The following is a 22,774-nucleotide window of genomic DNA, read 5'->3' as shown; positions in this document are numbered from 1 at the left end:
AGTGCAGGGCATACATGTTTACCAAGTGGCATAATAGCTTACTTGAATAAATTTGAGACTTATATCTTAATTATCTTGCATTAAGACACAAATTCAACAAACTTTTTCTATATAATCGTTTTGTTGCTAAACTGTGAAAATACGTTGTTGTTTTATTGTGAAGGTCTATTCCGGAACTTCTTTATTTACTGATGTTGACAACCTAAAGACCAGTAGAAAATCAATTAAGTTATGAAGAATACCATTAATTGCCTTTCTTTGTCACAGCAGCACTGAAAACATGGCGGATCTTTACGCGATGGACCTTTAAAGAAGGAAATCGTCGTTGGTAATAACAGGTTTATAGCTACTTGCGTCGCTAACCAGACCGCGAGGAATATTTATCTATTTTTGGTAAGTTAGCTTGTTAGCCCAGTGTTGAAGTTACAGTAGCTCTTTTGGTTTTCACGTTTTTAGTGGCATCAACAGCAACATCTGTAATAAGTCAGTTTGAAATAAGGGCGTTACATTTCAAACCTGAAATTAGCTCATAGTTAAACACAATTTGTGTAGCAAATGGCTGAATTTGTAGTTGGTGTCATACTTCCTACCATAACAGTGTGCAATGGGTTTGACTAATGCCCCATGTGCATTTTCTGTATCTCTCTCATTAATATACAGAGCCTAATTTTGTACGTTCTTCAATAAGTGGATATAATTATTAGATGGTCTTGTAACTATTGTACTTGAAATTGCTATTTTGCATTAACTTGATGCCAAAATACAAGTAAAAGTAATGACAGCAGTAATTTGTCATATAACAAAATAAATACGTTAATGACATTTTATTACATCAGTATAACAATAGCAGTCTTGTATTTGTTTCATCGCATTATTATGTGTATTAAATGTGTATTATGCATCCAGGTCTGTACTGGAATCACTGATGGTTGTGAAGGTGTGTGGAGGGACACCACAAACAAAAGTGAGGCTGACCAGAAGATGCCCAGAAAAAAACAGCAGAATCCACAACCAGTCAAGTGTACGTACTCTACTAAATCACACTATGCCATATCTGATTGTGACTGATGATGTTGATTTTTATGTTTCCCATAATACATCTTGTAAGTCTATTTTAGGGTTGTTAAAAGTGTGAAAAAAAAAAAACATGAACAGTTTAGGAACAGTCTTGATCTTTATCAGAATTATTATAAGACCACATCATAACATTAACGAAACATCTCTTTTTTGAGTTGAAAATTATTTGTATACAATGTAGTTTTTATTATCATTGTGGTATAGAAATTGGTGGCAAGTATAAAAAACTATAAAACTATAATTTAAAACCTTATTTCGATACTAAGTAATGGGTACTTAGTATCGAAATCAGGTTTTAAATTTTAGTATGATGACAACACTTTAAGTCTTGTCTTTTTAATTGGTTTAATTGCAAACATTCTCTTGTCAAATAACAAATCAGATTGTGTCAGTAGTAGTAGGTGTCCAGTAGAGGGTAGTATAAAGCCAGGATCGTTGCAATGTTGTCCTTGAACTCTGATAGTAGTTTTTTGTAACAGCTGTGGAGCAGTGCTTTGGCAGCCATTAAGCTACTGAGATAGAATCAGGCTTCATTAAGTATGTGTGCAGTAAATGAGCACCATCTGTCAAAAATTACTTTATAATACTTGCGTTATTTTGTGTTAGATTTTAGTGTTAAATGTTTGCATTAATTATTTCAAACAAAGTTGTACTGTGATAGATGATAATAATAACAAAGTAGGACATATTTCTGGGAAGCCAGGGAAGTTGACTTGTGCAATATGAACACAAGTCATGTCACAAATGATGCCATCGCAAGAGCTGTTACAAATCCAGATGGAGGGTATTATACAAAGACTACAGAGCTGCAAATGTACATGTCTAAAAAGGAGTGGGAAGAAGTATAACTTATTATGCTTTCCTAATTGGAACTTAAAAAAATCAGTTTCCTGTCACAAGGTAATAATAATTAATAAACTAACAGAAGAACACTCAAATTAGCCCTTTCACAGTCTTCATAACTGATCAATTGTCATTAATATTTTTTTCTTAAATTATTCTAAAGTTTAACCACAAAGACAGAAATGCAAAAGCTTTCCATTGTTTTCCTGACTTTGCGTATAGTATATTTGTTGACATTGCCCCTGAGGTTAGAGACTGTGAGAGACTGTGTTAGACTGTGTTGCTGATGAAAATGTTTTTATCTGTTTATTGATAGAGAGTTCTGCTCTACTCTAAACATAATTTGAGCTGTTTGATATTCTACAAGGTCCGTGAACTTAACAATCGTTGATTTAAAAAGCAACATGTTCAAGATCATTCTTATTAGGGATGCACCGATGCAGTTTTTTTTTTTTCAGTTCTGATACCGATTCCGGCAGTATAGTTTATAGTTCTAGTACAGAGACTGAGAACAGCATTTATTTTTCTTAAAACAAAAAAATATATAAAAATAAGACATAACTACTGCAAGTGTGTTATATGTGTGTTATTTATGTCTCAACAAACACAAGAACAGCTTTGTGTAAATAAAGGTTCTTAATGGACTGAGTACGACAAGTAAATAGTCATATTACATCATTGTATGGGTCTAATCAGGATTGCAGATGAACCAATGTTTGGAAGCGGATATCCGATCCAGCTAATTTTTCAGTATCGGCACCAATATCCGATACCAGTATTGTATCGGTGCATTCGAAATTCTTACGGTTTTCTTCTGTAACTGGATGATTAGCAAAATTGAACTTTTACAGTCGTTTCCCCAAATCTCAGCACAAGATATGGTAAGACCAGAGAACAGTATAATATATGTAATGATTTGTGCTCAAGAAAATATTTTGCCTTTATACATTATTGAGATTTTTTTTGTTGTCTGCTCCTGTAGTGGATTCTGAAGATGCTTTAGCCTTTGAAGTTCCTGGAAGCCTTCCCTTAGACACCGACATTCTACTGGGACCTGAAATTGAGTTTGACGATTCTGATCATGACAAAATTTTAGGCCTGGAGAAGTTTGCAGGTTTGTAAAAATATATTTTTCTGCTTCATTATGCATTGCCTATGTGTGCTTTGGTTTAAAAATAAGGATTTTATTGTTGATGTTATATGTTTTTGTCTTCCTGTCATCATTATAAACCCTCATTGTTTTAAATGGTCTTTGGAGGAGAGCCCCAGTGGTATTTTTTTGTGAAAAAGACCATTATTGCAAAGACCAGGCAGGTAATCTCTGTCTCTGTCTCACTCAAAAAGAATAGAATATCTTACAATTCATATTTCTCAGTCAAATAAACTGAACAAAAAATGGAAAAGTGGAGAAAGGAGTTGAGGCGCCATTATTATATAAGGTCATAAAATGGGGCCATTACCATCAAGGACGCCATTAGAGAGGGCATTTATTCATCATCATCATCATCATCATCATCATCATCATCATCATCATCATCATCATCATGTAGCCTCATCATCATAATCATCATCGGCAGCAGCCTCACCATTACAGTCATCATCATTATCATTAGGCCTGTAATCATCCACCAGGGGTTTGCAGGGGCTAGGATAAAAAGCCAGCCTTCACTCTCGTCCTCCTCACATGCCCTCAGCTCCTGGGAAGGAACGCACTCTTTCACAAGCTCCCGCTGTCGGGCTGCAGATGGACTATTTTATTTTTTACTTTGTATCTTAAAGTTCAAACATTCACTGCAGCACATTGGAGATAGCAAGGTTAGTCCGCGCTATGTTAAATGTTACTTGTCTCTGTCTGACTTTTTTTTTTTTTTCTTGATTAGTAGTAAAAGTTGGTGTTGTTGATTATGGATTTCTTATGTGTTTGTACTCCCTAGACGTGGCGGCTGAGATCGGTTTCTCTGTGTATTCTTTGGGTGATGAGGAGAGCTCTGTCTACAGCCCACTCACAATGGAAAATACAGACAACTCACACAGCATGAGAGGAGACCAGAGCAGAGGGGTCCAGACTGAACACTCGTTTCCACCTTACCTGTCTTGTCGAGGCTGTGGTCAGATCTGGCATGACCCTTTGGGACCTGGGATGGACCAGGTTGGTCCTTTCTGCCTTAGATGCTGCAAAGCAAAAACAACAGACTTCTGTTTACCTTTTGGTGGTGGAGTCAGTGGCATTCACTCCCAAACTGAAGTGGATGGTGAAAAAAGCATGGCTGACAAAGCACAACCGTGTGAGGATAAATCCTCCAAACTGCCCTCCTGTCATCTCTGTGGTTTTTCATCTCGCTATGCTAACCACGTTAAGCGCCACATGAAAACGCACAACGGGGAGAAGCCTTTCAACTGCCCACTGTGCACGTATGCCTCTGCACAGCTGGTTAACCTGCAGAGGCACCTGCGCATCCACACAGGAGAGAAGCCCTACAAATGTGACCGCTGCAACTTTGCATGCAGTTCCCTCGGAAACCTGAAGCGCCACCAGCGCATGCACATGGTCTCAGGGCTGGGACAGGCCCTTCTGCCTCGCCCTGCCACTGGTCACACGGTTGAGAGAAGGCACCCACCTGGACAAAGGGCCAATGAACAACTCTCTTCAGCCAAAGGTAAACTTTGTAACAGGCATAATCAGTTGTTACATTTTGTTCAGATAATTTTTCCCTATTGTTAAACTGTGTGATCAGTCATACAAAAACTGACCTTTTATTCATATTAAAGTCTCACAGGTGCCAAGATTGACATCCAGTGTGACTTCTAGAGCAGATGATGACTATCTGTCTGCTTTTGAAAGCCTGAAGCGAGCCTCACCTCCACCTATAACTGCCATAAATCCTGCGCCAGGACCCCCACCTGCTGCCCCACAGCAGAGCACAGACACAGACAGGAATCTGCCCTCCACTCTCTTCCCCTTCACCTGCCGACTGTGTGGTGTTATTCTGGAGGATGAGGATGGCACTTCTGCTCAGATATGTCCCAAGTGCACTCTGGAGATGCTGACTAAAGACTCTGGCTCTCCCCACAGCCCAGGGGAGCGCAGTGACAAAGTATATACTTGCTCAGCCTGTCCTTTCCTCACACACTACCCCAACCATTTGGCCCGCCACATGAAGACACACAGTGGCGAGAAGCCGTACAAGTGCCCTCAGTGTGACTACGCGTCAGCGCACTTCGACAACCTCAAACGACATCACCGTGTGCACACGGGCGAGAAGCCATTCAAGTGCCATTTGTGCGAGTATGCCTGCGGGAACCTGGCCAACCTCAAGAGGCACCAGCGAGTCCACTCGGGCGCCAAGCCTTTCCAGTGCACTGTGTGCAACTACAGCTGTAACCAGAGCATGAACCTCAAGAGGCACATGCTGCGACATACAGGGGAGAAGCCCTACAAGTGTGAGGAGTGTGGCTACACCACGGGCCACTGGGACAATTACAAACGGCACCAGAAGAAGCACGGACTGGCCACAGACGGCTGGGTTAAAGTGCCCCCCAATGCTCAGGAGGACAGGGAAGGGACACAGGACGGTGTGGGAGTTCACAGGAAGGATTTAGCTGTCAATATGCAGTATGTGCCAAGGGAGGGCCAGACTCTACACTCATGCTACAAACTGGAGGTTGTATAAGAGAAACTACCAGCAAGGGACTGTTATTACTGAGTGTCCCTTCTAACTGTGTGTCTGTCATGTCCAGAGGCTGCTAATGTTTTTGATCATTCTTGTTTCAGAAACTATTAGGACAATGGGTGTCAAACTTAAGTTTTCAGCTTTGAACCAAGTCTAAGCCCCATTGTTGTTGGACAGTGTATCAAACTAAAGTGAATACTAGAAACCAGAAATGCCACCACCCATAGTAAATGTGCTACTGTTTGAGATCCACTGAAGAGGTTTGTCTATAAATGTTTATTTTGATGTCAAGATCAGCTCTTTATTTAGTGGTGTTTCATTGTCATGCATGTTTACAGCAGCACTGTGTAGATTTGTAATACCTCATTTGTAGTGTACTACAAAGACGTGTAGTAACAATTACACATTGAATTTTACTGAATGTAGTTAAACCTATTGGTCCTTCATTAAACAAATATATACTTTTTTCCTATGTGCATAGAGTTCTATTTGTAATTGATAACTTTGTATCTACGGTAACCCAGCCCCTTTTACCAAAGTACTCAGGTTTACCTACATTATAAAGTAGTAGCACCGGGCATGCACAACTGTTCAAAGCACATCAGTTGTTAATTGGACTATTTGAGCAGTGTCCTAAACCCCTCCCTTCTTACCATATCATGAACATGCAGTGGACATGTTTTTAATGAATGTATTATTTGATCAGAAAAGCCATCTGTTTACACCATGTTTTACTTGAAAAAAGACAGTAAAGCATGTGTGTGGTATTTTATTAGTTATGTTACATTGACTTAGTATAGGAAGTGTGTTTAATGTAAACTTTATCATGGAAATTGGAAGAATTATGCAAGAGGTTTCAGGTTGACAACATGCCATTATATGGTCACTGACATGCTCCTTGTTACCGTTGTTTTATGCAGTAATTCATAAATGCCTTAAGTGAAAAATCCAGTATTTTGATGAATGTCAAATAAAGATTTTACCATTATCCTCACCATGTTGTGTTGTGTCGCTCTATTTTTTATTTTATTTTTTTCAATTTAGTATTATGTGAGAATTCAGTTTTTGTTGTTTTGTTCTGTAAATAGTTAGATTGAGCCCAAAAAGCAGACAACAGAGTAACAGGTTGTCTAATTTAAGTTTTATTTTAGCTTGATGACGAGACCAGACAGGCGTTGGCAACAGTCAATACAATCCTTAACATTTGTGATGCTGGTGATAAGAATACACAGTAAATCACACAGTCGACTGATTTGAGACCAATTAAAAAAATAATTAAGATCATCAGACATTCATAGCATTAATGATAGCATAATAGATTATTTTAGTTCTAAAAACCAGAGGGATTTGCTGGCATTGATTAATGGCTAAGGGCAACATAATTTATAAAGCTGAAAATAAATGGAATGATTATAATCATGAACAGATTAGGTTATGTGCTCTTGATAAGACATGTTCACTCCAGCAATTCACCTTAGCCACCTCAAAGCACCTTTACTTAAATCCTCTGAGATGATTGGCACAATGTATGTTGAACAGAAGCCCAAAGACACAAGACACAGAAATCATAATTTGTAAACAAAAATATTCAATTAAAAAGTCCCCTAATAAACATTTGTAAACAATAAATGCTAGTCCATTTAAGCATTTGTTCTATACAACTTAGATTACATTTGATTACAATAGGCTATGGTAATTATGCTATTAGTAAATGTTCAGAATACTTTATTACATGTACATAATATAAAAAGTGACATTTTATTTTTTATTGTCATTTTGTGCAAAATGCTTTAGTAAACTATAATTTGGCATTTATGAGACACCTTAAAAATGCTTAAAAAAAAAAAAAAATCACAAACTTCCAGAGCCCTAAAGAAATCTCCACACAATGGAAACATTCACCTCCACCTGTAATACTGTGCAAAATGTCAGAGTAAGCAAGTGCAAGCAGTCTGGCCAATCACATACCAACATCTGCAAGATGACCCAAAGACAAAATGAACGTGAGGCAAAAACAAAGATAAGGCTAGTTCTGAACGCAGTATCCACAAGCTCAAACTACAGACTGCACAGATGTCCAGACACTTGGTGCACATTGAGAATGACAAGAAAATAGCAGTTTGGTTTGCACAGGTTTAACAAGTTTGACATTTTAACACATTCGCTGCTTAATTCTGCTGTTTTAATCACTAGTGCCAGGTCTAACTAAATATATGGCTCTCTGCTTAGAAACGTGCACTTGAAAGCTAGAAAAATCAACCTTTGTACCTTCAACTGTTTAAGAGATGCCACATATCAAATGGAATGGTTCTTTCAATACCTGCAGCTTCATGCTATTTTAGCTTTGTTCAAAAATAACTGTGCTAATGTTACTATTTGATATCATGATACAAATGTTTTCAAAGGGCACAGCTGAGATGAAGAGAGCTTAAGGCAGCGACCTATCTCATTAAAGAGGCTACAATCTGGCAGAGTTAAACACTTGTGTGGCTCTCGGCTCAGTTCAGCGTGTGGTCTGGGACGTCCCGCAGGGTGAGAGGGTGGAATGAAAAAGCCAGAGCCTGATGGGAGTTACAAGTCGTCGTCCCCGATTCCCTCAAAAGCGTAGTTACCATGGAAATCATTACCACTGATATCATTGGACGAGTTGGAAGCGCTGATCCCTCGAAGTGACACCGAACTCAGCTTTGTCTAAACAAAATTTGAATTTGAAACAGAGAAAAAATATTAACTTTATTGTATTTTAATAAAGAGTTTAGATTAAAAAAAAAAAAACATTTACAGAAAGTTTGACAATTTGCTCGCGGTTGGGTTCCTGTGAGTCCTGAAATGTACAGATAAAGAGACTGTGAAGGACTGAAATATGGTTAATGTTGAACTTAGAACAAGTGGTGCCAGGTCTTACCAGTAGAGGGGGTGATTTCACAGCTTGTTGACTATCAGACCTGTGGTAGGAACCATTGTGTCGCTTTTTCAACATCTGAAACACAAGGATTTAATGTTTGAATAGAGAAAAAGTGTGTGAAAAGGCATTTAAACGGAACTAAAAAGCATATATTTCAATTTGATAACATAAAAGATTCACTATACAAGATTTTTGGTGGAGGGTACAACACCAGCTTGCCTCCATGGAAATATTATTGCCATGCCTGGGATGTTCCATGGTATGGCATTAGTCTTGTCCATCTCCGTGGAGACACTACCAGGCAAAGATCTGTGGAGAAGCGTCTCCACTCAAGAATGCATGTTAGGCATTTTTAAGCAATGAAACACCTGTAATTAAATACATGTGGAATATTCCAGGCCTAGCAATAACATCTCTATGCAGACAATGAGGTGATACCCCCCAGAAAAGTTACACAGTGCAACTTAAAAAAAAAAAGTCTTAACCTTTTTGATGCTTCCACCAGACTTCTTTACCATCAATTCATCCACCATGGACTGGAGACAGATGCTCATCATAATGGCCTAAAACACAGAGTTTGACAATGTACAGCTAAAAAAAAATACTGTATAGAGTATGTTACTAATAGAAAACCCAAATTGTTATATAAACCTGCTGGCTAGTGATTGTGACCCACTGGAGACGATCTTTGCTCATGAGATATTCAAAGGCCAGTTCCAGTTTTACGTCACACTTGGATGAGCTGCAGGGGTTGCTTGTACCATTGGAGACTGGGACTTGCTGAAATAACAGGGTAGTTCTTTGTAATTAGTTAAACACTGTAACCTTCATGCCTGTGAGCTTGTGTCACTAGAAAGTAGAGCTGTTAAATTCTTTGCTTTACAGGAACAAAGACAATAAAAAATATGAGTTCCTGAGAGAAAAAAATCAGGATAAAATTTGAAATTAAGCAACATGGGGGCTGCCAAAGAAATAAGATGTTCTGAATAGTTTATAGGAGAGGATTAAGCCCATTAAAATGATTTTCACCTCAGAGAATGTGGCTCAGGAATTAACTGCAAACAGCAGTGTTGTGCATACTCCATAGTCACACAAGCCAAAACAGCTGGATAATGGACATTGGACCTATTATGTTTTAACTAGTTTTGCAGTGAACAAACTGGTTCAGTAGACTAGTTTATAGTATAGCCTTTTACAGTGTGTAACAGAAGTCAACATACTTAAGATTTCACATGTTACTGTAATGTCTAATAATAATAACAATGTAGCACTTCAGGTTTTGGAAACTATAATAAATATTATAATGTCGGTATGTGGCGGTAGGATGCAAAGACAATTAAAAAGTGCATTACTGCAAGTGTATGTCACCAACAATGTTTATATTGTGTGATGCTGGCAGACTGCACCATTATTTGTGCTGCTGCCTGCAGGTCTAGCAACTTTATACATTAACTCTCCTCTCCTACTATGATGATTTGACTGTCAAAGCACCACTAGCTTAATTATATAAATGCATAGAACAACACACAGTCCTCGCTATCCAAAAGTCATTATCGGTCTAACAGTGGCGGCTGCTGTTGTGTCGATCAATACAGCGCATTCCTCGGGTGGCTCTCCTGTTTTGGGTAATTGGGCTGATGAAGACAGATGGAGCAGGCGTCAGCACTTTTATCAAGCTGCCTGGAGTAAAAACTATGACTTGGCACGACTTAAGACAGTGGTACAACAGTGAGAAGTAGAGACCTATAAATATGGTGCTAGTACAGTACAACTGACTTACAGAAGATGTGACTCTCCAGCACCTCATACGCGTGACTTTGAAGCTGCCTTCTTTCATCTGGTCACTGGGCAGTTTGACGTGGAAGTTGAGCTCGTTGTTGCCAGCACTAACGATTACCTGGCAACCCTTTTCAGGGAAGTCTGTTATGCACGGGTCAAACTTGATGTAACCATAATACTTTAGTGTCTGTCCTAGATGAATGAACTAGAAAGAAAAAGGGTAAAAAGTCACAAAAATATAAGGTCAGTATACATTTCATAATAGAATTTTTTGCACCATACAGTAAAAGTGCAGAATAACAAGTTTTTACAGTGTTTCTATGTTTCATAGTACCCTTTTTTTCATTGAAATTTATTATCATTTTTTTTCTCTTACCTGCTATGTCAATATTTTGCCATGTGAAATTGCAAGATGTAAATTTTAATAAATTATCATAAAACTAGTATTCATTAAGAAAACTAATGCAACTGAATATACAAGACAATATGGGTTTGGCTATGCTCAATACATTTTTTTAAAGCACTAATTTATATAAAATCCATCTATAAGAAACCTATACCTCTTTCTTGGAGCCTTTCTCTTGCAGGGATTTCAGTTGCCTGTGCTGATCCTTGTTGACGAGAATCCAGCCTCGCTCAATGTCAGCCACAGTCTGAGGGGGCACAAACAGCAGCATCAGCAGACTGCAGATTTTATAGTGCACATGAACAAAATGAATACATATTTGGTGAAATCCTACCCCATGCCCTTTCACTCTACTGTAAGGTTAACAAAATGTGTACTAATGACCCCAGTTAGCACTGAGTTTTAATCCAAGTAGCCTCTTCAAAAATGCTTAATACATCAGATCGCACAGTAGTCAGTATACTATAATGTAAGATTACAATTTTTAACTCTCTTTTTTGGCCATTTTGATAATCAGCTTCAACAAACAAACAAATATTTATTTAGAATTTTGACATCAGCTGCTAAAAACGCAATAACAAGACATTGGCTTCTTCCTGAGCCCGCCCAGAAGCTCAGAGTGGATGGAAGCGATCACCTTTTCTATTTGTCTCAGAAAACCTGCTTTCATTAAATTATGGTCTAACTGGGTTAAATAATTAGCCCATCTTGCTGTAAAGAAGCTGTCCCTTCATTTTTGTTTATGCTTTTGTACTTACTTTAATTTAATCTTTTTTATTTATTATACATGTCTACTTAAGGTGCACTGGTTCACTGGTTCCTTCTCTCTTAGTCATCCACTTTCTAATAATGAATAATGTAATGTAACTGTATACCACTATCTGAAAATAAAGAATTATTAAAAAAAAATAAAAAAAAATACATCAGATCGCAGTTCTTGCTGCAAAGACAGTCCACTATTAATAGGATCACTGGGAACACAAAGAGCTAACACTAAAATAGTGCAAAGTCATAGCATGCTGACATTGCTCTAGGAAAAGGCAGTGGTCAAAAGGACAAACTAACACTTTTTAAGCGTATAGTTTCCATCACGTTGCGTACATTAATTCAGGACAATGTGCAAAGATATTAAGCATCAAAACTTTAATTATACAAGGAACAAACTATGGCTTTAAGAACTAATTTCAACAACACAACAGCAACCAATTACACACTCGTTAGATTAAAAAATTATTATAATTTTTTTTTTAAATAGCAATCGAATGACAAGTCTAGCCAAATGTCAAATGTACACTCAACGTATTTAGAAGTGAAAACAAAAATCTATGTTTTTTGTCATTGTGGCCTCAGTTTGAATCGAATTCTAGCCTACACACAGAATCTATCAGTGTAACCTTTTTAGATCTCTACAAAAAATTAAATGATGTAATTTATTTGTATTTAAAAAAACCACACAATTTACCTGGGCATACAGCAAATTCAAGCCAATTCTGTTGTCCATCACATCACTGTCATAGGCCATGTCCCAGTAGCTGCACAAAGGAAAGAACAAAAGCCTTGAGATAGCTGCATCGACTGTGTGAATAATAGAATGAGTATTATTATTCAAATAGCACAGCTGCAAACTAGATTACCGGTGGGATAATCAGATTAGAGTGTGTATCTTGGGGAGTATTTCTGAAAAGGCTCAGGGATATTTGTAGCCATAGTGCTGGTGGGTTTTACACAGAGACGTGTGGGTGCTCCAGAGAGCAGAAAATCCAAAGTGACATTCAGAGCTGTAGGTTGTACAGACTGAAAGATTCAGATCTAGGGCTGCAGTGCATACATAAATATTTAAATGCATGGTATTGACAACGGGGCAGAAAGACATATACAAACAGTTGTGTGCAAAATGTGAATTATTTAATTGCTGACTTGATTAAATGTATTTTTTTTTTTAAATAGGCCTGTGTAATTAATTGCATTTTGATCAAACTGAGATGTACTCATTTCAAATGGTGAAAAATCCCATTGCTACAGAGGTCTACAGCAAATCTTTTATTAGTCAAACAATATGGTTTGGGCAGATTTCAACCATTGGAAGATTTGTTTTTTATTTTATTGTGTAACTTGGTGGCAGTCACCATTAGAAATACTAAAATCTAATAAAAATAAATACTGAATAATGAACATAAAGGAATGTCATATCGCCAAGCCATATTTTGAAATCTGTATATTCAGTCTTTCATCTTATCATGTGCTTGTGTGTCCATTTTCTTACTACAAGCTCAAAATGTGTGTTTAACTTCCTCATAACTTCGCCATGTGCTACTAGTTGGGATAATTTTTGTTTTTGCATTTTTTTGTCTATGTTTACTCTATTCTTTCTGAAAATCCTGTGTGAAATCTCACTTGACATGATTTAAAGAAGAGCCTTGTGTTATTTTTATGAGGTCAGGCGTTACAGGGGCATGAAATTTAACACGTTTTCGCTAAAAGTCCCGGAGAGCTGTGTTTAGGAGATTTAAAAAAAAAAGTGTTCACTCTGATATAAACCAGACGTCTTGACCACATCAGTAATTCAAAGCAGCCAACAAGAAAAGGATAGGTTTACTATAGTAAGAAAGTTTGATTAAATCCTCAATTAAGAAACCTTGTATACTACTACTAAGCCCAACAGCGCATAAAATTAGTTGTGGGATAATGTATAAGTATAAAAAGTCCAAAATGTTGATAGATGCATTGCTGGAGTCTGTGTTTTACTAAATTGCAACATGCTTTTTTCCAAAACAAACAACCCAATCCTCCCCTGGGTCTTGTACTCTGGAGGGGGCTGTGTTAGCAGTTCCTAGTTGTTTGGGTTCATTTCACTCAGTGCTGAAAAACTAGGTCAGAAGGACTTGCACTTTCCTTCAGGCAGAAAGAAAATAAACATCCGGTGTACCTCAGTCAGCAGGGGGCAGGGTGAGGAAAGAACTTAGAAGAAATGGGCAAAATGCAATGGTCTCCAATCTGAAGGTGGAAATTACCACATGAATTACTAGCCCGCCTAAGAGTTATAAACATTTCTGTGTTTTCTATACCTCTTATTTTCTTGGGAGGTTCAACTTTCTGATCATGATTACTATCTGATTATAAAGAATCTTGTTAAGAACTCTGATTCCCAAAATAGAGCGTCTTTGTTTTATTTTGTAATCTTTAATCCATTGTCTTTTACAAAGTAGCCAAATTTAACCAAAGAACTTGGCAGAGGCTTGACTTTATCAATCCAGAATTATCTAAGGATAATCAAACTTGGATGGACTAATCAACATAATAAATGCTTCTTTATCCTATTAAAAACTTGAATCATGTGGGAAAAAAGGTTTCACAGAAGTAAAAATAAGCGTATGAGGCTGACACTATAGCCACTTATTAATATTGAATTAATATTTTTTTTCTTTTTTTGCAATAACACAATGTTTGTACTTGATTGGACCAATAATAGCAATCAAGATTAAAATTCACAACTCAGAGACCATACTTATGGGTCTGTCTAATTGTTATCTTTATGCAGCTTGGATATTTTCATCCTCCTCCATCCACAGTTTCCCTGTTTCTGGCCTTTCCAGAATCTGATCACCATCTTCTTAACAGAAGTTACATCAGAATCAGAATCAGAATCAGAATACTTTTATTGCCATAGTCTGTGAACACAGTTCACAAACTAGGAACTTGCTTCGGTGAAAAAGTGCAACATAAACACACTGAATAAATACAAATAGGGGCATGCACAAAGTTAAAAAGATATGCTTAAAAAATCAAATGAGATGAAATGAAATGATATGATATAATGATATAATGAACATGATAATTTAACAATAAATATGCTAGGGACATGTGACTGAGTACCTTTTTCGTAGTAGTATATGGAACTCTGAACTCTGAAGGCTGGAAATGGATACATAAGGCAGCTCAAACTCCTGCAGCTTCCGTACAACTGAGAGACACAGGAAGAGAGTCTTACAAGAGTAAAAAAAAACATGTGGATGATGAGAACAACATACTCAGAGATGCCCTCCATAAGCACTGGTCCCTAGTGTGATACATGGGATTGGGGAAACAACCTCCTTAACATCAGATGGCTACTTGATATGCAGGCAAACACCATTATGCACACTAGATGGGGAAAACTATACAATGAATTTTATAAATGTTTTGAGCAGGCGTGCTGGAGACACTGTGGGAAGCTTCAAATAAGACACCCAGCAGTGGGGTTCTCAGCTACACTCCAGTGCCTCTCCACACGGTGCTGCATCTTTTGAGACAATTTATAAACAGACTTCTAGACCTAGTGAATATTTGGTCTGGTATGCTGCAAAAATGAACTAAAAGTAGTGACAGATAAAACCATTAAATATTTTTCCTCTTGTATGTGGGTACTTACATGTTAAACCTCCATCTACATTTTCATGAACAAGAAACAAGCTGAAGTAACCCACAAGGTCCTCTGGGAGATCGAGTTTTGTTGCAACAGCCTAGCCAAAGACAAAAAGGATGCATTTCATTTTCAGGCAAAATAAATAATACGGCTAATCGGAAATAATGAGTTTTTTTGTGCTGCTAGAGGTAGCAAGTGACACCAAGCATACATTTTGCTGTCACACCTTTGCCTGTCAAATGACTATACTTACAAAGGAAAGACCATTGTGTTATGTCAACAGGGCCAACAAAAACACCTGCTCCAAACAGATTATAAGGGCACTTACATATTTCATTAAAAGCTAGTCACACACTTGCCCAGGTTTGTTTTTGGTTTCATCCCTGTTTAGTTCTGATATAGGCTTTAATTGGTTCTAGTCTTAGTTTGGTTCTAGTCCTGGTCTAGTCCAGGTTTACTCCTAGTTTAGTCCCAACCCTGATATGTGTGTGCAAGTGTGATTGCAGCCATAGCCATAATCTTCTGTTTATACATCAATAGATGTAAAAAGGATCTTGTATAGAGAGAACCATCCTGAGTGCCGCTTACATCGAGTACATCCTCTGTCTGATCTGAAGTCAGGATGTTGACTGTGACCTTCTGACCGTTGGAGAGGCAGATGTCGAGAGCAGCTTCTTCTGTTGGAATCTGCTGGGTCTCCTGTGGAAGCACACATTATCTTTCAGACATCCACAGACTACGTGAAAATGAGATAAAGAAAGAAAGAAGAAAATAGTACTATAAAGCAGGAAGTAAACATTTCCTGTAATTTCATGTATCAACAAAATAAAAAACGCTAACATAGGGGTAACAGGTGACAATGCCATCTTATAACTAATTGAAGACTTCTCTTCATTAGACCATCTTCTTTAATTTACAATAATTTATTTATTTTTTATTTAATAATATATATTTATTATTTATTTGCCACCGGGTGCCAAAATTGATGGCAAAAGAAGAACAAAGAAAATGCTAAATTATATGAATATTTCACACTAATAAATAATTGTTTCTAAGCTGATTCTATAAAATACATATTTTCCATCTAAACCCAGGCTTCATGTGGCTGAGAGCCATTCTGCTAAATCGTCTCTTATCCTGCATGTTTTCAGGCGGGGGTCTGTGGGTACATCGTAGCCACTCGAGGTGCAGATGAAATAACAGCGGGTGGTAAGTCATTTCTTATTCTGTGCCTGCTGTTTTATACAGGGAAAGAGAGCAGGGTAGAGGGGGGGGGGGGGGGTGACATACGGGCTTGGCCTTGAAGGTTATTGGATTTACACACGGGGAAACGCCAGTCACAGTTTGAGTAATGAACACACACTATCTGCTCTGAATAAGTCATAAGCCAATCATCAATGTTGACATGCTGCAAGTGTGTGCTGAATAACTAATGTGCCAGTACCAAAAAAAACACTTTATGGCTTGTAGTAGTTAAAATTAATAATAGAATACACTACAAGCTACATTATGCATTTCATTAAGTTTAGTAAATTTACAAGGCCACACTCAGACGCTATTGTAAGATTCAGTCAAAAAGGGAAGTGGAAATCCTTATGCAGCATTTGGAAAGTGTTTGCGAGCTCAAAGAAATACTGTACATTTGGCAAGTGCTGATTCATCTGTAGTCCAATGTGTTTTAGTGATTTTTCGCATTAGAGCTTACAGCCTTACAAACTTGCTGCTCAAACTGATGACACATTCAAAATAACAGTGTGGGCTACAGTGCCTACGACAGCAGCCACCTCACCAACACGCAGTTTAGTAATTGTACTGGACAGGAATGGTTCACACTCGCTGTCAGGACACAATTAGGTACACAAGGTATTATCAAAGGTGTTACTGACCTGTTGGGCTTTCCTTAAGAAACTGTTGAACAATTCACTAGATCCAAGCAACGGATCTTGTCGCACTGAAAAAAAAAAAAAAAAAGACAAATGACAATCACAATGAAAATAATGAAGAAATTAATTCTGAAATTTTGCAGATTTATGGTCAAAAATCAATTGTTATTATTATTGTTTTTATCCAACCATGTGTTTGCATAGCAATAACTAAATTACCGAAATTTCCGGACTATAGGTCGCACTTTTTTTTCATAGTTTGGCCTGGGGTGCGACTTATATTCAGATGTGACTTATATGTGAAATTATTAAAATATATTTTCATCTTCATTAATGTCACACTGACAACCATGCAGTGGCACTCTAGGCTTTTGTACCAGTATGACAGCCACAAGTAAGCAGCACTTCTACTTCCGGAGCAGGCGGAGTTGTTCAGAATCGACACAAAGGATGAAGAATTCAATGGATTTAGTGATTTGGAGTAAGATCGAGAGTAAACTTGTTAGATTGTTTTTTATGCTTTAGTTATCTGATTAACTGTTAATATCTTACGTTAACATACCAGACACGTATTCAGTTTGCTGTATATACTTCATGTAGCTGAATAAATACACCAATAAATGTGTTATATTTAGCGTGCTGTATTCAGCCTGTTGTTCTCTATGTTATTGTTATTATTATAACTTGCCTTTAAAGATATAATATCTGTTCTTGGCCTTGGATTTTGTAAAATAAATTTCCCAAAAAAATGCGACTTATAGTTCAGTGCGACTTATATATGTTTTTTTTTTCATTATTATGCATTTTTTCGCTGGTGCAACTTATACTCTGGAGTGACACATAGTCCAGAAAATACGGTAATTGCAAAATAGGAGAAAGAAAGAAATGTTTAAATCATTTTACGCGTGAACTTACAGCATAGTTTTCTATGCTGTTTTTTTTTCTATGTGTCCTTTCAAGGAGACCAGTTTACAGTACTCTGAGCTTATGGAATTCTAAATTAAACATTTGTCTACTCTGCACATAATCCACTATTTCTCTTCAGCCCTTCAGTGAAAAACAACCATTAAACTTCCTCATACAGAGGTCACTAAAGTTGACCTTCATCAAAAAGTTAAAGTTCTGACAGACCAGAGGCACTTGTATGTGTGAGGTAGTTTATTTTCCATGATGTAACAGAGTGGAGTTGTGGCTAAGAACACCCTGCCTGCGTATGCAGCGACTATGAGCAAATACACAGAGGAACAACGAAGCCTTGTTCAGCTCTAACTGCCGCGGCTTGACAGGATTAAAACAAACTGAGCTCTGCTGCCAGTTTCACATGTCTAAAGACAACTTCAACTGTAAAGTGTTTGCTAAATGTGAGCAATTTGCAAGAAAGACACAATGGCATGGTGCCTGATTGTTATACAAAAATTAGCATGGGGATATTACTTTGAAACATTACTGTAAATATAAGGGATAACGCTTTTTATATATTGCTGCCAATCAAGATTTAGATTTTAGCTTTGGCCAAAATGTTGTTTATTTTTGTGATGTAGTTAAGTTTGTTTTTTCATGGAAAATAAACATACAGATATTTTCAAGCAGTGCATGTGTAGGGCCAATTTTTGCATAATTTCCCCCAAATTATAAAACGTTATTAAATTAACAAATTAAATTCTGTCTATATAGTGCATTACTCTGCTTACAATAGCATAAAGGAAAAACAATATCTAGTAATGATTTTAGGCATCTACTACAGCAATTAGACTTAGCAATTAGATTAACACAGCAATATCTCACATTTAGGTGCACTTTTGTCAAATGTTAGCTAATATAATGAATAATGAATAATTCAGATGTGGTACTTGTTGTAACTTGTCTATATGGTCTTGATGGTATATGAATAACTCACCAGCCTGCATGTATTTCTCCAGCTGCTCTCGTCTCTGCTCGACCTCGGCGGGGGTCAGTGTGAAAATCTTCTTTGGGGGGAAGGCGGGCACCACATTACTGCCATACTCTTTCTTTATCTGCCAATGTAAAACAGATGCTTCAATGCTACAGCTGCGTATTGCTGAACTAAGGCAGGACCAATTCTCTAATTCTAAGTATAACTCAACTAATCAATATATGGACAAAATTAGTATTGTCAGTGGAGTGCTGTAAAAGACGTAGGTACATTCATACAGTTGAAAATGAATCACAGGTTTATTTTGAGCTCTTTTGAGAAGTATTTGCTGGAGTTTCCGTTCAGAGCCTTCAGACAGACACATCTGGAGGTCTGGGAATACAGCCTTTCCAAGTGTACTGTCTGCCAGGGTTTTGACTCATGTGTTTCCATCTAATATCACATACAAAGAACCACTCAAACCTACAGACCAATACTGCCCTGATTCTAAAGATGCTACTAAAACAATTAACTTAGTTTTATCAGAATATGTGTAATCATCAGTTTGGGGGTCACGCTCTCATCAGAGTCACACTGTAACCATGGAACAGCTGTCAGTTGGACCAATTTTAGTGTGAAGACAGTTGAAGATATTACTCATAACTCATTACTATTATTCAACCCAGATGAGTGTTAATTTAACACATGTACTTAGTTCCCACTGACAGTGGTAGCACAAGAAAAGCATTTTACATTCTAAGAACATCTGAAGTGGGTTATTCTTCCCCCAAAAATAAAGTACACCTCTAGATGCGCAAATACTGCCATAATGAACAGCATGCTACACAGAGGATGGAAAAGCCGGACTATGTTGATGTGGTGACATTTAAAGTGTTTTTTGGATTAGCAGCAGAAGCACACAGGGGCCTTTCATGTCAGACCTAGAGATATTTGATGATGTGTCGATGGTTTATACCTGTTCATGCAGGCTGAGGAGCTGGCTGTAACGAACCCTGCAATGCAGCACACCATTCACATGGATGTTATAAGCCTGTGAAGAGAGAATATAGAATTAGTATACACTTTACAATATATGATTTCCTGCTTTTTACAGCCATAACAGGTACACAGATGAATAAGTACATTAAAGGAGGCTTGTAGCATTGAGCAATTTCTGTTTTGACAGAAGCCATCTGTAGCTTAACCAACATTACAAATCCACTGCTCACTACTGCTTTCCGTGTATAGTCAGTTAATTTTCCTTTTAAACTTGCTCATCTGACAAAAACAGCTAAGTTAACACCACATCAGAGCTAAACAGGATATTCTATCAGCACAATAAATACTTTAATAGTATGTCGTGGTCACTCTGCAATAGCTGTCAGCCAGTTAAAGACAAAGAGTCAGCACTTTCGTCTTCCTCTTCTTCTTTCCCTGTGAATAGTCTTGATCAACTTGCAGCCTAATCTAACACAGCATTTACCTCCCAACACAAAAGTATTCGAATCCACACAAACTATAATAATAACTATTTACTGTGAAAGATGAGGATTGAAGCATTTACAGAAAAGCCAACAAAAACTCAAATATGTGACTGTAGGCACTGGACAAAATTCACACAGGAAGGAAGAATGAATTACTGCAGGCTTAGTGCAGCTCGATAAGACACAAAACAAGTTCTTTCATTTCACTTTAAATCCACATCATTTCCAATATGTTGAATTCTAAATGATGTTTGTAAACTTTCCAATAATCTTACAGTCACATTCACACTAAAAAACAGTTTAAAAAAATATACACGTGCTACACAAACCATGGGGGTCAATCTCATAATCTGATAAAATATTATGTGCTTGTATCAGGAAATAATGTGTCTGTGAAAACAGGACTATATTTAAAATGTGCTGGGCTGTTATTCTAAAAACCCTGTGCAAACTCAGCAAATAGAATGGCAGTATTAGTTCCAAGGTACACAAGCCATCGTTCAGCGTTATAATCAACGGAGGGGCTTCCTGTGGGCGGGTCGCAGGAAGGTCACAGAACTGAGCTTGACAGGGCAAAACAGGTGACTTTCTTCTTCATATACTGTACAATAACAACATAGCATGGACCATTGAACAAGCTGACTGAAAATAAACAATACTACTAGATATTAAGTAACCTGAACCTTCCCAAAGGAAACATTAAGTGTACTGAAAATGCAGTTACTTCAAATTCAGCATATCTTTTGTAGCCACTTCAAAAGGTTGTGCTTCTTTCTATACATGAAGCTGAAGTTTATTTATACAAAATAGATTAACTCTCAAAGTTAATGTTCAATATTTTTGAGTTATTTTTGAGAAACTAGCCGTTGTGAGCAGACCCAGATCACATGGCATTTCAAAGCTCTTAAGAAGAATGGGACAAAAGCATGTACTACACATATCAATGGCTGACAGAAAAATCAACTTCAACCATAGCTGTTTCCAAGCAACATAATCACTGTATTCACAAATGGAGAGCCTCATATCCACACACCAGCATGTTGACCATATCCTCCTCCAGGCACTAAATACCCACAGTGCAAGTACTTTCTGGAGGTAGTTGAGTTTACTTCACTTCACTGATAATGCTGTACTACAGTTGTTCTTGAACAGCCATAATGAATTATCTGTATAGTCCAGTCTCTGCTCAGTCTAAGAAAGGAAATTATAATCATTACATATAAAGGGCACAGCATAGGCCACAAGTGTGTATGCAGACCCATTCAAACCAATATTAATTCTACCATTCTTCATTATATTTTACCTAGACCTATAAAATAAGATTGCCTGTACACCTAATGTTTGTAAGCCTAAATGTACAAGCGTTTTAAACCAAAGGATCAAAGATTAAGCACATTTTTTCAAGTGACTTTGACAGTAAGGTATACAAGCTTGTGACATGATTTAAATATTAACTTGCTGTACTACAAAAACCATAACTTACTAGTACAATAACCTCAGGTAAGAATTACTTAAGGGCAAACAGTTGGAAAGACAGGCCTACTCACAAACTCATGTGCATTACTGCGATACCAGGGAATGATCCAGGCTGAAGCCAGCTGGCTATGCAGGTCTACTGGCTTGTTAACAACCCCAACCCAAAGAATACTCACCACAAAGGTTGATCCATTTTCTCCTGTACACACCTCCGTTTCGGGTATGGAAAAATGCATTTTAAGTTGAAACACAGACTGGTGCCAGATGTTTCTTTCTCTAAACGCCACCAGTCCACGGCGTTAAGAGCAGCAGCTCTTCTTCAATAAGCCCACTGCAGTGATTATCAGTGGGGACCCTCAGAGGAGCAGGACGCGGCTGTCACGTCGTGCCCACTGGTCTAATAGTCCGACCAAATCTGTGCCAGGCAAATAAGTCATTAACCAGCCAGCGTTCACTGCAAATCTCTCCAGCGTCAGTGTTAAACTTTTGTCACTGGCGTCCACGGAGCAGCCATGTTGCAATGTGTTAAGTGATACACATTCACAGTTTGCGTTGCATACGAAATATTCCACTTTTGGAGTAAAAAGCGATCGGATATGCACTGCCACTCACTGTGTCCGGGTATGCCTGGTTATTAGGAGAGCCAGATGAAGTTCAGGATGAGGTGCCGAGGGATCCTAGTCCCGCGGCAGTAGCGTCGCACAGCCGTCGCAAAAATCTTTCCAAATAAGATTGGAGCTAGCAGCACGTGTTGTGGTTTTACGTGACTCTTGAATTGCCTACATTTGACCAAATATGTCTTGAACAACATAGGAGATCATACGTAAAATAAGGCAAGGTTAAAAGCACAAATACTGCACACAAATTATTGCCACTAGTCCATTGTGCAATCTGTCTGTGCTGTGGTAGCTCTACGGAGGCATCGCAACAATTTCCCTGGACTGAACCATCTTCCTTTGGGGGGTTGTTTAGTGC

The 22,774-nt window shown here is 37.8% G+C and overlaps 2 protein-coding genes across 2 annotated transcripts; one reads left to right on the top strand and one right to left on the bottom strand.

Annotated features, from left to right (window-relative positions):
• Positions 1–186: 186 nt before the first annotated feature.
• znf513a (zinc finger protein 513a) lies at positions 187–6,577 on the top strand. The gene is made up of 5 exons (XM_033990733.2): positions 187–393; positions 907–1,021; positions 2,903–3,034; positions 3,855–4,577; positions 4,690–6,577. Exons 2-5 carry the CDS (start codon positions 982–984, stop codon positions 5,589–5,591), a joined length of 1,797 nt encoding a protein of 598 aa, XP_033846624.1. The 5' UTR covers positions 187–393; positions 907–981; the 3' UTR covers positions 5,592–6,577.
• A 136-nt stretch (positions 6,578–6,713) lies between these two features.
• snx17 (sorting nexin 17) lies at positions 6,714–22,742 on the bottom strand. The gene is made up of 15 exons (XM_033990416.2): positions 21,976–22,742; positions 19,816–19,890; positions 18,864–18,981; positions 16,970–17,034; positions 15,672–15,782; positions 15,090–15,180; positions 14,555–14,642; positions 12,144–12,213; positions 10,836–10,928; positions 10,277–10,480; positions 9,148–9,276; positions 8,982–9,059; positions 8,497–8,571; positions 8,374–8,415; positions 6,714–8,282 (listed from the first exon to the last, which is right to left on the bottom strand). The coding sequence occupies exons 1-15, from the start codon at positions 22,033–22,035 to the stop codon at positions 8,163–8,165; spliced, it is 1,419 nt and encodes a 472-aa protein (XP_033846307.1). The 5' UTR covers positions 22,036–22,742; the 3' UTR covers positions 6,714–8,162.
• Positions 22,743–22,774: the final 32 nt, after the last annotated feature.

Source organism: Periophthalmus magnuspinnatus, chromosome 24, assembly GCF_009829125.3.
Source record: "Periophthalmus magnuspinnatus isolate fPerMag1 chromosome 24, fPerMag1.2.pri, whole genome shotgun sequence".
Taxonomy (NCBI): Eukaryota; Metazoa; Chordata; class Actinopteri; order Gobiiformes; family Gobiidae; genus Periophthalmus; species Periophthalmus magnuspinnatus.
This window is presented reverse-complemented; position numbering and strand designations above follow the sequence as displayed.

Bases quoted from the DNA above. Each gene is read 5' to 3' on its own strand.
- znf513a (XM_033990733.2), top strand. From the start codon at position 982: ATGCCCAGAAAAAAACAGCAGAATCCACAACCAGTCAAGT. The intron at 1,022-2,902 runs GTACGTACTCTA...CTGCTCCTGTAG, and splicing joins GAATCCACAACCAGTCAAGT to TGGATTCTGAAGATGCTTTA. The intron at 3,035-3,854 runs GTTTGTAAAAAT...TGTACTCCCTAG, and splicing joins AGGCCTGGAGAAGTTTGCAG to ACGTGGCGGCTGAGATCGGT.
- snx17 (XM_033990416.2), bottom strand. From the start codon at position 22,035: ATGCATTTTTCCATACCCGAAACGGAGGTGTGTACAGGAGAAAATGGA. The intron at 19,891-21,975 runs GTGAGTATTCTT...CTCTCTTCACAG, and splicing joins AAAATGGATCAACCTTTGTG to GCTTATAACATCCATGTGAA. The intron at 8,572-8,981 runs GTTAAGACTTTT...CTTGTGTTTCAG, and splicing joins CTGGTGGAAGCATCAAAAAG to ATGTTGAAAAAGCGACACAA.